The 16840-nt window shown below is 35.3% G+C and overlaps 2 protein-coding genes across 2 annotated transcripts in view; both read left to right on the top strand.

Annotated features, from left to right (window-relative positions):
• Positions 1 to 2700, top strand: part of LOC149225745 (alpha-mannosidase-like) — a 69533-nt gene extending 66833 nt beyond the window's left edge. Inside the window, exons 4-8 of the mRNA XM_089375141.1 lie at positions 390 to 503; positions 847 to 939; positions 1248 to 1295; positions 1493 to 1561; positions 2202 to 2700. Coding sequence (XP_089231267.1) covers positions 390 to 503; positions 847 to 939; positions 1248 to 1295; positions 1493 to 1561; positions 2202 to 2396 — 519 coding nt within the window. The 3' untranslated portion in view covers positions 2397 to 2700. The remainder of the gene's footprint in view (positions 1 to 389; positions 504 to 846; positions 940 to 1247; positions 1296 to 1492; positions 1562 to 2201) is intronic.
• A 13439-nt stretch (positions 2701 to 16139) lies between these two features.
• Positions 16140 to 16840, top strand: part of LOC149225744 (putative alpha-mannosidase At5g13980) — a 67354-nt gene continuing 66653 nt past the window's right edge. The window contains exon 1 of the mRNA XM_089380006.1: positions 16140 to 16494. The gene's annotated coding sequence lies outside the window, so the exon portion shown is untranslated. The remainder of the gene's footprint in view (positions 16495 to 16840) is intronic.

Raw genomic sequence — 16840 nt, 5'->3', positions numbered from 1 at the left:
GTTTTTAGTATGTATATTTTTTTTAACACGATGAGAAAATTTATCAAATAATTGAGTTGTTAAATTAGTACTGAGATTGTTATTATTAATTGTTATTTAAAAATATAAGGTAATTTATTGTTATTATTTAAGAAAAACTATATCACCTAAAATGTTTTATTAGTAATTTATAAGAAAATGTGAATCTTCACCATTAACCATTTTCTTTATCTCTAAAAAAAATAAACTCTTAATCAAATTTTTGTAAATATATAAATAATGTTACAATATTATTGTCAGTAAAATATTTTGAAATTTCTGTACCACACACCATAGTACCTAGGGCCGCTTAATAGCATTCTTCTGGCAATGGCATATGCATTGATATATTTATTATTTTGATGATGCAGGTTCAAGGTAGAATCTATCTAAGTGTCAATTCTGTGGGAAAAGCTTCAGAATGGAGGCGTACAAAGGGACAGAAAGCACTGCTTCCTCTTCAATTTTCGTTTGCCATAATACCAGTAAGTTTACTGGGATTCCATTTATTGTTAACAATTTTGAGGAGGCTAAGAGATAAGTCTCCCAGTTATTCTAGGAAAATGGCGCTCTCCCTTGCCAGTTAAGGCACCCAAAAGGAGGTTTCAATTTTTTTGGATATTTGTTTACTTCATCCCAGCAATGGATAAACCTAAATATTTTGTTTCAATTCAAGCCAGTGCTTATGAAATAATGTTCATGGTGTTTTCAAGAGAAGAAAATATCTCCTTTTAATATGATAAATTAAATTGTTGCGGCCTTATCTGCTTATGGTTATCCAAATGACAAATAAAGCACTAAGGAAGTCCATTATATTTAATGGAACAGGATAGTGAACAAAATCAGATAAAGAAACCTCAATATTCAGCCATGGCAGAAGACTATGAGCTACCACCTAATGTCGCCATCCTTACACTACAGGTATTTTCACGCGACCCTTTTGTATGCTCTGCTCTCATCTTTAGTTCCACATATTTTTATTCTTTATGAGTTACCTTCAACACTCTGCATTGACTTATCATTATAAGTGGTGCTTTCGATACCCATCGATGACCTATTTGGTCATTTCTGGACATTAATGTAATTTACCCTTTTCTTACTAATAAAGGCTTTTTTTTTTTTTGAAGTATGGAATAAACCTAAAAGCTATATGCCTATTCATGATTTCTAAACATTAAACATTCTAGTGTCTATGTTTCACACACATAATTATGCAATCTTGAATGCAGGAACTGGAGGATCAACAAACCTTATTGCGTCTAGCACATCTTTATGAGGTACGAAACAACTCAGTAGTAGTTGTCACCTTCCTTGCATTACATAGAGATCATGACAATGAAAATGCCGTAGTTGTACTAATTTTTATTATCTAATCAACTGACCGCAACAAGCAGACTCGATGAGAGCGAAGGGGCCGAAAGAAATTTGATAGGTGGCAGCTTCAGTACTTACAGTGCTTTTTGTGCATGCACAGGTTGGCGAAAGTGCAATTTTTTCGAAGACAGTAACTGTTGATATCTATAAACTATTTGCAGACCGCAAGGTACAAGAACAGCATTGGCTGTCCTCTCTTTTGTTTGCTTCTCATTGTCAATGGTTTGCCTATTTTATTGTTCATCCTTTCGTCTTGTATCTCTCCTTTTTTTTGGTTTGCAGATGCCTTAAGCGTGCATGCTCACGTTCAACTATCATTGCTTGTGCTTTTCAGTTACATATGAAGTTTTTTTTTTTTTACCTTGAATGCAAATGAATTTGCATGTAAGAAGCTTTGGATTCACATCTTTAATATCGTTGTTGATGTATGGATTTAAATATTTAGCTATGTACATTTTCGAGGATAATTGTAAATGTATAATTCATATATACATATAATTCTAACTTATTAATTTTAAATTATTATAGTTATAATTTAATAGGACACTAAGTGTTAATGTTTTATCTTTTATAAAATAGTTTAGGTTTGAAAAAAAAATAAAAATTGTGATTTTTACGAGGCTTTTTGGCCATTTTTTCTTTACAAAAGTAAGAATTTTTTCTCATAAGATAAAATAAATTATTTTCTTGTTATTTTCCCTTTTATTTGAAATGAGTGGGTTTTTAGCCATCTTAAAATTAAAATAAGTACTATGTTCCTTATAACCAACCATATTAATTGATGAAACAATTTTTTCATGATTGTGCAGGTTAAAAAGATCGTGGAGCTTAATCTTTCTGCAGCTATGGAGAAGTCACAAATGAAGAAATTAAATTGGAAAGTGGAAGGAGAAGATAATACTTCCCATAAAATTATTAACAAAAAAACAATAAAAGATGGAGAACACATAATAGAGTTATCACCAATGGAAATAAGGACTTTCCAACTTGAGTTTGATGCTTAGTAATTTCTCTTTCTTTGAATACGAAGGAAAGGAAAATTAATATAGGAACAATTGGGCCGAAAATGAAGAGATTAGATTGAAAAGTAGAAAACATGGATAATACCTCCATGAGATTCTTAGCAAAAAATAATAAAAGATGGATAGCCTATAAAAGAATTATCACCAATGGAAATAAGGGCTTTCCAACTTGACTTCGATGCTTGAGTAATTTATTTGATGCTTGAGTAATTTACTATCCTTTTAATATAGGGAAAATTTATGTAAAAATAAATGGGCATCTAATTTGTTAGATCCTATTTGTTAAGTATCTTCATTTTAATACTAAAGAAAATAAAATAGTGATAATTGGGCATCCCATTTATTTGTTAGATCTTATTTGTTGGGTCACTTTTTGTATTATTTTCTTGTTGAAGGTTTTGTAAAGTGTAGCATTTTAAGATTAACATTATTATAATAATTGCAAAGATTATATAATTAAGTTTTATATCCATTTTACGAATAGAATCAATAATATATTTTTGGAAGAAACCTTGTAAAAATAGAAAAATGGAACAAAGACTAAATCAAATTTTTTTAAAACCAATTAATTTGCTTTTGAGAATTATTGCAATTTGTACAAGAAAATATATTGTGGTGTGTATAAAAGCATTGTACATTTTACTACCACGACTACATTTTACTGTTTTGAAAATGGTTTTCAAGTGCAAATTCTCAAGTTGATGTGATAGTATCACCCCTTGCACTTTTACTAACATCACCAAGGGTTTTGGTTTCATGTCTTTTAGGCCCTCATTGGCTTGTGGTTGTTATAAATTCTATGTTTGTGATTACAAGTTATTACTACATTATCATATCTATATGATGTGTTTTTATTTCACATTAATATTTCTCTTGACGTGTGTGGATGTTGTTAAGAATTACACATGAATAACAATTACGAGATGGAGGTTGTTTACAAGGCATTAACTGCATTCAAAGCTTTGTCAATTTGTAAGCTAGATTTGGGATGCATATCCCCAACTTGTTATCATAGCATCTTCACAGTATATCATAAAAAATGTCAATGTAATGCCTTGCAAACCCTTTTTTGGTGTATGATTGTTATCTTTTGGATGTGCGTAATTATAATCTATCATTACAATGGCATATCCCTATGATGGGGTTTTGTTTCGCATTAATGCTTCCTTTGGCCCAAGGTGTGTTTTGAATAATCCCACATGGAAAATGATTTTGAGATAGATAATTTATGAAGCATTCCCTACACAAAGCTTTATCAATCTAGGATTTGGTTTTGAGGTGCAACTCTTAGGTTTTAGTGATATCATTATGGGCACTATATATATATATATATATATATATATATATATATATATATATATATATAGATAGAGAGAGAGAGAGAGAGAGAGAGAGAGAGGGGTATACTAGGTTGTCATCTAGCGAAAACTTTGAGCAGTTGTTGTGAAGATGAATGTATAACCCACCCAATCCCCTCAAGATCTATATAAGGATGCGAAGTGTATAGACCCAAATTCATAGGTCACCTTAAGGAAGTGTAATTATCAAAATTCATTTGTTTTCAAGCACGTTATAACTCTTTTATGAGATCACCATTATCTTCTACTCGTCAAGATCTTTCCAATGATATAAATTTCATCTAATTCCAAGCTTTGTACACGAATTTATGGCTCTCACAATAGTTACTCATCTTAGCACTATGTTAGCATTTGTACTATTGACATCTGGTTGACACGTGGAAATGACTGGTCTATGTGTCCCCACCATACAATGCCACATTAGTTGACACACGGAAACCCCATCCCACATGTCACCACCGTGTTAGTTTTTTATTGATTTGGTAGCATTGAACAAGTGGTCTAGTCTCGATTTGTGTCTAAGAGGCTAAGGAACACGAGATATCCAAAACCTAGAAAAGGTTTTGTGAGGTAAACTTACGAAACACTTTAATTAAATTAATTAGTCATCATTTAAATATTTTCTAAGTCTCACTTAGGAAAAGTGGTTAATTAAAGTGAATGTATTGAGGAAATCGACTTATGCTCTAGAGACTTCCAGAAAATAACATGGATAAAGTCTGAGATGATCTTAGTCATTGATGAGGATCTAATCATGCTCGTTGAAGCTCTAGCAAGAGATTATAAGAGCAAGTCGATGGGATGGAGAGAGACACAAGAGGGTAGCAAGTTACCTTGGTAGATCAAGTTATCCAAGTGCAGTGATTCAACAAGGAAGAGAGTTTGAACCAGAGAAGGAGAGCATCAGTGATTGAGGGAGTAGTAGAGGAGAATTCTGGAGAGCTTTCCAATGCCTGAGAGGTAGGAAAATGGAGGCTAAAATTATTTTGCAGAGAGGTTGAATAGCTAATGCAAGCAGCCAGAAACCCCAGTGCAAGTGCTGGAAAAAGGGTCGTTTCAGTTGTTGAAGGCCGATAGATCACCCGGAACGCAAAGTGAGTCATTTCCGGAAGCAAAGGAAGGTTGGACGGCTCAGTTAGAGCTGAGTAGCAAGCAATATGAATTTTCTAGGCTAGGCAATGCAAATTCCAGGAAGGTCGAGTTACTAGTGAGAGGGTTCGAGCAGGACAAAGGGAGGCTGAAATGTTTGTAGAAGGGAGAAGATTTCTCTAGTAGATTTTGCCAGATTATTTCTGAAGGATTGCCAGTTGGGCGTCTAGTTATAATAATTTCCAATAAAATAAATTCTCACATGTTGCACCAATTTTACCTTCAGGGTTTTTTCCAAGGGCTGTTCAATCCAAAATAATTGTGTCGATTGTTTGTGTGTGCATATATTTTTCCGTTCCTGATTTTTTTATTTTCTGCAACATATTTTATGGTGAAGATTCCAATTGTGAATTATTTGTTAAATTCCATATACAATTAAACTGCTAACAATTAGGAGAATAATATCTAGTAATTGTAATCAAGAATTTTTCACATGGTATCGGAGAATTGAAGATCATATCAGAGGCTCAGAGGCGAAATATTATGAGATCATGCAATCTAAGAGGGAGATCTGAAACACAAAGCTTAGATCTATGCAGGCCAGCCAAGCAGTGCGAATTATTGGGTAAAAAAATCAATTTCTAGAGGCAAAGTGCAGGGAAAGTTCAATTGGCCTAGAACAAAGTTCCAGAAGGCATTGTGGTTTCCGTGAAGAAGTTCCGATGGGAAGATTAGTTGATTCATTGAGCAGATTTTGGGGTAGAAGTTTTGTAGCAAGGGTTTTAGTTGTAGATCTGCACAAGGCATGAAGAGAAAAGCACACAAAGGAATTTCCAGAAATTCTTAGAGGATTTCTAATTACCAATTTCCAGGAGGAGATTGTGATTTCTAGCAACAGTAGGGCGTAGTAGTTTTTCCAGTCAGCTAGTGCGAGCTTTAGGAGGAGAAAATCATGTGCCAAATTCTAGAGAAGGACTTCCAGAAGGTTGGGCGAGTTGCCTAATGAGGTGTAATAGGCAATGGGAGTATGCTTGAGGGAGTACGAGTAGCCGAAAGGTAGTCAAGAAGGGAAAGAGGAGAATTCCAGATCCAGTCTCTAGTTTATTTGAGTTTTGCAAAGATGGTCGCAGTAGGTCTCAGAGATCAAGATAGACTTGACGGAGCTTCTAACTTTGGTGTCTGGAAGGCCAAGATGCTATTCCTTTTAGATGAGTATGGTCTGAAGGAGTTCCTGACAACAATTGTAGCAGAACAGATAGATCCTATCTAGTATCTCGACTACAAGAAAGATATGGCCAAAGCTAAGAGGATGGTCTTAGACAAGGTTTAGGATCATATTCCCCTGCGTATTACAGAGAAGGATAAGAAAAAAGATATGTGGGATGTTGTTGTGAAGCTATAGCAAGATCCACCAAAGAATCGTAAAATGATTCTCAAGGGGAACCTAAGGACCACAAAGATGTAGAAGGGTGAAGGAGTTACTTCTAATCTTAGAAGACTTCAGAATGTTCATGATGAGCTAGTAGTTGTAGGAGAGAATCGTAATGACAAAGAACTTGTGCTATAAACGACTTTTCCAGAGAGTGGGAAACTTTCGTTCAGGGAATTCCTAGACGATATAAATTGTCAGATTGGGAATGTCTGTGGAGTGACTTCACTCAAGAGGAGCTAGGGCTCACTCTTTTCGAGGGTACTACCAACAACAGAGGTAGAGGACTGAAGGTTGAGAAGGAAGATGAAAATGTATCCCTTGTTAGTAAGGGAAAGGCAAAGATAGGTCCCAGTGAGGGACAAAACTCAAAGGGAGGTGAGAAGAATAGAAAGGACATGTCGAAGGTCAGATGCTTCAGATGTGGTGAGTTTGGTCACTACGTCACCCAGTGTCCAAAGAGAAAGAAGGACAAGAAGGGCAAGGGTAGACAACAACTTCAATAGAGATAGATGAGTTGATGTCTAGGTTGGAGGGATTTGCATTGATATTCTCTATACCTCCAGCTGGAGGAGCATAATGATTCAGAGTTTCATGATTGGGTAAGGTCCATGGAAGAGTAGTAGTTGTCACATCATACTCTTCACATGGATCATAACCTTGGCTACGAGGGCCCACGATATTCAGTGCTAGGAGGACCGAGATGTCAGCAAGATGCAGTCAGATCTTAAGGGACAATACAAAGCTAGTTGCAGTTAGATACTAGAGGGGTGCAAAGAGAGTTGGGTGCAGTCAGATACTTAGTAGACAAAGCAGAGCTAGTTGTAATCAGAAGAATCAAGGGACAGTTGCATAAGCCAATTGCAGGGATAGTAGATCAATTCTCAGTTGCAATAGTTGCATCAACAATAATAGCGTGAGATTAGATGAAACATAGGAAATGTTGGAAGCAGCGCAGGGAGGCACAGTATGTGCAGTAGCTTGGTGGATTGTGACTATGTTGCAGATGTCAAACACCAGCAGCGTGATCTGGCTATGGAGGAGAGATGTTGGAATGGAGAGAAAATCTTCCTTGCTAAGAGGGAGTGTTAGTTTTTTATTGATTTGGTAGCATCAGATAGGCATTCTAGTCTTAATTTGTGTCTAAGAGGTTAACAAACACAAGATCTCCAAAACCCAGAAAAGGTTTCGCGAGATAAGCTTGTGAAATGCCTTAATTAAATTAATTAGCCATCATTTAAATATTTCCGAAGTCTAACTAAGGAAAAGTGGTTAGTTAAAGTGAATTAATTGAGAAAATCAACTTACGCTCTAGAGTCTTTTGGAAAATGACACAGATCAAGTATGAGATGATCTTAGTCGTTGATGAGGATTTAATCATGGTCATTGAAGCTCCAGCGAGAGATTATAAGAGCAAGTCGATAAAATGGAGAGACACACAAGAGGGGAGCAAGTTACCTTGTGATTCAAGAGATTTGTGAAGTGCTCAAAATTCAAAGTGTTCAAAAGTTCTTGAAACCAATTCCAAAGCATAGAGCTCGACGACTTGAATCCAACACAACTTGAATCGCGCAAAACCAATATCATATGCTCTTGATATCATGTTCTTATCGTTTTCCCAAACAAGTAAAAAATTTGCAGGTTGGATGTAGAACCACTGACTAGGCAAGCTGATTGTACCTCATAGGCCAATGGCAAGTTGCCAAGTGGCCTTGTTTGAATGGTTTGATTTGGAAATTTCTGGTTGGTTGATGGAATTTTTTGTTGGCCCAATGGTTGGGTGCCACATGACCCAATCATAGGCTACCATATGGCACCCCAACACAGTGTAAAATTTTTGTATGGGTCGGCTGGAGGCCCGATCGGATTCGAACTCGTGACCTCAAGGTTTGTAACACAACGCTTTACCAATAGATTGTAGGTTGTTACTTAGCCCATATAGTCGCGAATATATATTTGAAGTTTGGGTGGTTAAAGGTTTGGGGAGGGGGTTGACGCTAAGCCCCTAGCCACTGGTCACTGCACTACCCACGAGACAATGAGCGAAGTGACCAAGGGCTCGAAGCTTAGCCCCAGCCCACAGTATAAACATTAGCCATGTAACCGAAGGCAGATCGTGTGGAGAGCTAGCAGACGGGTGCAGAAATATGGGGACCAGCCTCGGGTTATATGTGACATGGAACCATATACTGACGGACCGGGGGACTATGCCGACAAGGGTGGGCAGTTAGCCCCGGCCACCGAAAGGGGTCAAAGGGCATTTAAACGAACCAACAAATTGCACCCAAACCAGAAGAATCTCACTGCCGGGCAAAATTGGCGCTTGGCGGGCCTTGGAATGGCAGAATTCGTAGAACAATTAGCAGAGCAGTCCAGTTTGTAGAGCAGTTAGTAGAAAACTTCTCTGAAGCATAAATTCTTCAGGTTTTGGTCAAATTGAGCCCAACTTGGAGTTTTTTACTATTTTGGAGCCATTGGAGGCATAATTTTTACATTCTGAGCACTAAATCCATGTAAATGCAAATTTGAGCACTTAGTGAAAGAGGCCTACCATTGGAAGTTGGACCAGTAGATGTAGCCCAGGAGAGGGGTGACCTCCTTTATCATTTTTTTGTCTTGTGTTTCTATATATGGTATATTTGCTTTTTTTTATGTTGTTAACTGAGTTTTAATGCCATTATTTTATGTGCTTTTTCAAAGTGATCCATTGCCTAAAAGACATAAAAAATTACTTTCAAATTTTCCTCTCACTTTCAAGTTTGTATAACATATCAGTTTGGTATTAGAGCTCAAGGTTATTTTGAAGGTTTGCTTTTGTTTTCAAGTGTTTCCTGATGCTTATAAGGTTGAAGCTCAAAAGATAAGAAGGAGAGCTTGTGGAGCCAAGGTCTCAAATTGTTTCAAGGAGAACACACATATATCAAGTTTCACCAATCATGGCACATGAAGAAGGTCATGAAAGGATGCCTGAAGATGAGAGAAATTTCAAAAATTCTTTCTTTGAAATGGTGAAAGTTCTTTATGAGGAGAGGAACTCAAGGTTACAAGGAGAGAGCTCAAAACCTCCAAAAGGAAATGGAGACAAACCTCCAAAAGGGAATGGAGGGGATGGTGACAAGCTACCACCTTCACCTCCATCCTCATCCTCATCCTCATCTTCTTCTAATTGTAGCCCTTCACAAAGACCTCCAAATTCTCCAAAGGGACATGGTAAACCTCCCTTGTTAAAGCTTGACATAAAGTTTGATTTGTCTATGTACAATGGAGAGGTAAATGCTAAGAAATTGGATAATTAGGCTCGTCATATTGAAGTGTATTGCAGGATACAAAGAATCAAGGATGATGAAACCAAATTTAAGCTTTCTTCTCTTAGGTTGGAAAGTGCAACACTCATTTGGTGGGAGGCCAAAACTCAAGAGGACATGAAGAAAAGTGGTAAGGTTTTATCCTCTTGGAATGATTTTGTTTTTGCAATAAGAAGACAATTTTATCCATAAGCATACATGCAAAAAGCTATAATGGATTGGAAAAACTTTAAACAAGCTAAGGGTCAAAATGTGACCAGCTATACTCAAGAATTTAGGAAAAGAGCTTTGATTTTGGGTATAGATTTATCCTCTCAAGAGAACTCTACTGAAATACATTGGAGTTTTACATAGTTATTTGAAACACACAATTATCATGTTTAAGCCTACAAAACTAGATGAAGTTTGTGTTCGGACAACTCATTTAGAAGCAAGAGGGAAGAATGTTCCCCAAAAGGGCAGCAATAAGCCATTCAAGAGTGGAGACAAAGGAAAGGGGGAATTCAAAGGAAAAGGGAAGAAGAATGCTTCAGTCAAGAAGGAGGGAGAAAAACTCAGGTGTAAACATTATTCAAAAGCAGGCCATGATAATGACCATTGTTGGAAACTTCATCCTGAAATGAGACCCAAAAAATTTAACAACAAAGGCAAACAAAAGACTGTTGCAACTACACAACATGATTTAGGATATGATTATGGGGATGAAACAAATATCATAGCCATGGGATTTAAAGGTAAGGACTCTATTGCAAGTACTAGTTCTTCTAGTAACCTCAATGAAACTCAACATGAAAAAGAAAGAATAGAGATTTTCCACATTAGAGTCATTTCAAAACATACCAAGATAGATACTTTGTTTGATAGTGGATCACAAGCAAACCTTATTTCAAAAGACATTGTTAAGAAATTAAACTTGGAAACCATTCCTCATCCTAAACCTTATCCTTTAGGTTGGATATGTGACAATGCAAAATTGCATGTGACAAAAAGATGTAAACTGAAATTTGCCATCACTACAAACTTTATAGATGAGGTAGAGCTTGATGTAATTCCACTTGACATTTGTGGTATTGTTTTGGGAAGCCCATATCTATATGATAGGAGAGCCATCTTTCATCACCATGAGAACAAATATCATTTGTTTAAAAATGGGATTGAGTACATTGTTAGAGCACATAGCAAGAAGTTGAACTTATCACTTGTGAATGCTGGACAAATGAAGAGCTTTGTTAATGCTAGTAAGAATTTTGTACTCTTGATGATCAAACCCAAAGAGAATGTTGAAAATGAAGATTTCCAAGGATGTGAAGCAAGATTAAAATCTGATTTGGTTAAGTTTGTTAATACCTATGATAACATGTTTCAGGAACTTGAAGGATTACCTCCTAAAAGAGGAATCCAACATGAGATCCAATTGTAGCAAGATTGTCCTCTTCCAAACATTGGCATGTACAAGATGTCAGTCATGGAGAATGCAGAAATCAAGAAACAAATCCAAGAGTTGCTTGATAAAGGGGTCATCAGACCAAGCACATTGTCATGCGGGTCTCCAATTGTTTTAGTACCAAAGAAAGATGGTACATAGTACATGTGTGTGGATTTCAGAGCCTTGAATAAGATCATGGTAAAGAATTGTTACCCTCTTCCTCGAATTGATGATTTACTTGATCAGTTGAAAGATGTTGTTTATTTCACTAAGTTAGACTTGAGAAGTGGCTATCATCAGATTAGGATAGCTGAAGGAGGCATATGGAAGACAACTTTCAAAACAAAGCAAGGTTTGTTTGAAAGGTTGGTTATGTCATTTGGGCTTTGTAATGCTCCTGCGACATTAATGAGAGTTATGAATGATGTCTTAAGAACTTTTCTTGATGACTTTGTGATAGTCTATTTAGATGACATATTGATTTTCATTGAGACTCGTGAAGAGCATGTCAAGCATGTTAGGTAAGTCTTAGATGTCTTGAAGAAAGAAAAGTTGGATGTGTAAATGTGAATTTGGAAAAACCTCGTTAGTGTATTTGGGTCATATTGTTGGAGGGGGTGAATTGAAGATAGATCCCTCAAAGGTGAAATTCATTGTGGATTGGCCTAAACCCAATAATGTAACAGAGGTTAGGAGCTTTTTGGGAGAAACCCAATATTGGAGAAAGTTTGTTTATAACTTCTCATCAGTTGCAGCTCCATTACATGCCTTGACAAGTGTGAAATAGGCTTTTCAGTGGGGAGGCAAACAACAGAAAGCCTTTGATGCATTGAAAGAGAGAATTATTACAACACCAGTTCTTGCACTTCTTGATTTAAGACAACCATTTGAGATACAAACTGATGCAAGTGACTATGCTATGGGAGCGGTCTTGATGCAACATGGTAAGCCCATTTGTTACCATTCTTAAACTTTTAATGATGTAGTAGTTAACTATCTTACGTATGACAAAGAATTGTATGCTTTGGTGGAAAGTGTGAAAAAATGAAAACACTATTTGATGGGAAAGGAAACTATCATTCACACTGATCATCAACCATTGCAATACTTGCAATTACAAACAAGCTACAACAAGCAAGACATTTCAGATGGATGGGTTTCTTGCAGCAATTTCACTTGGTGATAAGGTATAAGAAAGGTATCTATAACAAAGTTGTTGACATGCTATCTAGACCAATTGCATTAGGGGAATTTTGAGGTCTAAAATGAGTCTCTTAAGAAAAATGTACAACCAAAATAAAATTTATAAGGACCAATAGGATTCAAGATGATGATGTCAATCATGGGGGACGATTCACCATTTTTGGAGTAGTAAAATGATTAAAAAATATTAAAATAATAAAACTACTTTTCAACTCATATTTTAAAATTATCTCCCTTAGGTTTTACTCAAATTTCGAGCAAGGGTACTCATTAGATGCAAAATTTAATGCTTCATCCAAGGAGTACCCATGTTGCATACTTTTGATGGACCCTACTACACAAAACATGAAAAATACATGAAAAATGTGATTGCAATCACATTTTTTATGTATTTCTCATGTTTTGTATAGTAGGGTCCATCGAAAGTATGCAACATGGGTACTCCTTGGATGAGGAATCAAATTTTTCATCCAACAAGTGTTGTCGCTCGAAATTTGAGTAAAACCATAAGGTGATAAGTTGAAAATACGAGCTAAAAAAATGGTTTTTTCTTTTTTCCCTAAAAAATTTGATAATGTAATCTAATATTATTTTAGTATTTCCACTATTATTTTATAATTTCCTTAGGAGGTCCATTTTAAACCTCAAAATTCCCCTAATAGTTAGTGCATCAGTTTTCTTAAGCATAATTCTATCATGCATGAGAGCTATGTTGAACAGTATGCTTTAGATGAAGATTTTAAATATGTATATGCAACTTTGTGTCAAGGAAACCAAGTAGAGGAATTAGATTACCATGTTCATGATAAATTGTTGTATCATCTTGGCAAGTTATGCATTCCACAAGGTGAAAGAGTCAACATCATAAGGGAAGTGCATACTTCTCTTATCGTTGGCCATTTTGTTGTAGGCAAGACGGTGGCACAATTACAGAGGTATTGTTATTGGCCTTGTATGAATGAAAAAGTGTCACGATATGTAACAAGATGTTATTTGTGTGTTACTAGTAAGTCTAGAAATATCTTCCTTTGATTGTCTATACTCAGAACTTTTGGGTTCCGCTGGATTTGTTTCTTCGGGTTGAGGTTGCTATTTTTTGGTTTTAGCTGTTGTCGACCCTTTTAATGTTTCCAATATGGCTTCCAATGAGCACATTATAACAGTCAACTCTGATGCTGGAGCAATGGGTGTTGATGATGGTTTTGATGGTGGCGGGGATGGTGGTGGCGATGGAGATGGTGATGACGATGGTGGTGGCATTAATTATGGTGATGTTGCCCGATCACGTCGTCGTCACTGATATGTCTTTACCATCGTAGTGTTTCCTGTATACATAATAAAATTGTAAAAATTTAAGATATACTTTCAGATTTAACATATAATTTTGCAATTTCAAATTTACAAACGGGTATATTTTTTTTGCTATTTTTACCTTGCTAGGAGGGTCTTACTGGTACCAAGGTCAAGAAGGGTGGTCTCGCGACCTTCTTGTGCTAATGCAGGGTATTCTATTCTAATGCCTAATATTTATTAGTAAGATGTATGGGTCTTCATAGACCATAGTATTTATTTCGTAATTTACCTAATCATTCTATAAAATATTTACAAAATAAATGAGTTGAACAAGAATAATTTACCTTTTAATTCCTTTCTCCTCATAGTTTGGACATAATGCTCAAAAATAATTATATTAATATATATATAAAATGTTTTAAAATTTATTTTAATAAAGTCCCCATATTAATAAAATCTCAATATAATGTATACAAATATGCCCTATGTAGATTTCTCTCTTGACATGTTATATTGAGCTGATTTGATTGCTTAATAGACTTCCATAACATATATGGCAAAATCTATTATAATATAAAGTCTCTATATATTATATTAATTATCATTAATTAATTTTATAAAATTATGGTACAAAACTCAAAAATATTTTTTATTATTATTATAAATTTTATTTAATACCCATTATAATACTTTATTCAATATCCCATCCAAATATATTAACAAAATTACAACTACTTTTATTCAATATCCCATCAACAATCTTATAATATATCTTTTATAAAATCTGAAAAATACTCATTAAAATGAAATCAATTTTTAAGCAGTAATCTAATTATTCTACGTTTCAACTACAATTGGAGTCATTGGATTTAATAAATAAAATCATATATATATATATATGATTTTTTTACCTATTTGTAAACTATTTACTTTTATTTTATAGTTTGACGATACCATAAAGTAAAATATTAAACACTATATATATGAGTCAGGTCATAAATTTACCTTTTAGATATTGCAATAGTCAGGTTAATAGTTGATGGATATTTCGATGCCTATCCATAAACTTTTAAAAGCTATTTTAAAATTTTTTACACCTTCGTCATATCATAAATCCTCGAGTAAACTATTAAAAGGTATGTTTTTTTAACTCCAAAGCAATGCCTTGGAAAAGCAAATCATCAAGATTGAAAATACAAATTCTTGCATATATATTAAGGTTGATATTTTGTTAAGTTACACATTTATGTTTGTATTTACGTGAAGTGAATGTATATAATAATGATTGGAATATTTTAAAGTATGATTTAATAAATAAATAAATTTATTTTATTTTTAATGATTTAAAAAAATAAAAATTAGAATTTTATTAAATTGACATTATTTTATTTTTATTTATTTTAAAAATTGAATTAAAATTTTATGATGTTGTGACTATTCTCGACTAATAAGGATGCGTAAGCAGGCTCGACTGTTAAGGCCGCCATCACCTTTAGGGTGCGTAAGCATGCTCGACTAATAAGGATGCGTAAGCAGGCTCGACTGTTAAGGCCGCCATCACCTTTAGGGTGCGTAAGCACGCTCGACTAATAAGGATGCGTAAGCAGGCTCGACTGTTAAGGCCGCCATCACCTTTAGGGTGCGTAAGCACGCTCGACTAATAAGGAGAGGTACTCGACCCCAAGGGAGAGGAGAGGTACTCGACCCCAAGGGAGAGGAGAGGTACTCGACCATAAGGACCTTTAGGTGCTCGACTGTTAAGGCCGCCATCGAGAGGAGATGGCGGCCTTAACAGTCGAGCACCTAAAGGTCCTTATGGTCGAGTACCTCTCCTCTCCCTTGGGGTCGAGTACCTCTCCTCTCCCTTGGGGTCGAGTACCTCTCCTTATTAGTCGAGCGTGCTTACGCACCCTAAAGGTGATGGCGGCCTTAACAGTCGAGCCTGCTTACGCATCCTTATTAGTCGAGCGTGCTTACGCACCCTAAAGGTGATGGCGGCCTTAACAGTCGAGCCTGCTTACGCATCCTTATTAGTCGAGCGTGCTTACGCACCCTAAAAGTGATGGCGGCCTTAACAGTCGAGCCTGCTTACGCATCCTTATTAGTCGAGAATAGTCACAACATCATAAAATTTTAATTCAATTTTTAAAATAAATAAAAATAAAATAATGTCAATTTAATAAAATTCTAATTTTTATTTTTTAAATCATTAAAAATAAAATAAATTTATTTATTTATTAAATCATACTTTAAAATATTCCAATCATTATTATATACATTCACTTCACGTAAATACAAACATAAATGTGTAACTTAACAAAATATCAACCTTAATATAAACCTATATCAATCATATCAACCTAACAAACTAGTATAAAAATGGCTTTCGAAAATTAAAAAGCTATTTTTTTTTTATAATCGTGTGACCCTTTTATTTTTTGTATCGTACTTAGAGGACAAGCCGCCATTAATCATAGAAATGACTGGAAAAAAAACCATTCTCTCAATTATTATTCTATAACTAATTTAATAATGCATATAATAATTCAGCTGGTGGTTGACATACGTCAAATAGCTTCGAATGACACCAAGTGCCATTCAAAAGATGGTTCCGACATGTCAAACTTTTGAGAGAAAGTGAGTGAGCACCGTGGCTTCCTTAGCGTATGCAGGTCTCTAGATTTGCAACTTATATATAGTGCGGTTACATATCACTCTTTCTCTGCTCAGTCCAATTTCCTACTCGCAGAGGTCAGGGTATCGAATGATGCTGCCTGTATATTTGGCAATGATAAGCATGGTTGGGCAATCAAATCCTGCCCATATATTTGCAGCTTAATCTCTTGAGTTCGGACTTGATAGCGGAACACAATGGACGAGTAAGGAGGACTTGATAGCGGAACACTATGGACGAGTAAGGAGGCGGGGAAGGGCAAAATAATGAAGACATGCTGTTGCAAATTTCCTCAATTAGAAAGTATGAATTTATAAAATTTTCACAGTGTATGTATGTATATATGTATATATATATATATATATTTTCGACTATTTGAACTTTGGAATTGCAACTGGTTGTTGTTGACGCCAAGTCTGGGAATTTATATAAAATTTGAACAAAACTATGATGAGTTCACATAAATTGAATCTACAGACAACGTCATACATGAATGTAATTCTTTTAAGGAGGCGCGGGGAAGGGCAGAATAATTAAGACGTGCTGTTGCAAATTTTCTCAATTAGAAAATATGGATTTATAAAATTTTCAAATATATATATATATATATATAACTTCGAATTGTAACTAGTTGTTATGGACGCCAGGT

This window comes from Pinus tabuliformis, chromosome J (assembly GCF_031772625.1).
Source record: "Pinus tabuliformis cultivar Carrire ecotype Pingquan chromosome J, CPIR1, whole genome shotgun sequence".
Lineage (NCBI taxonomy): Eukaryota > Viridiplantae > Streptophyta > Pinopsida > Pinales > Pinaceae > Pinus > Pinus tabuliformis.
The sequence above is the reverse complement of the archived record's forward strand: the minus strand, read 5'-3'. Positions and strand labels throughout refer to the sequence as shown.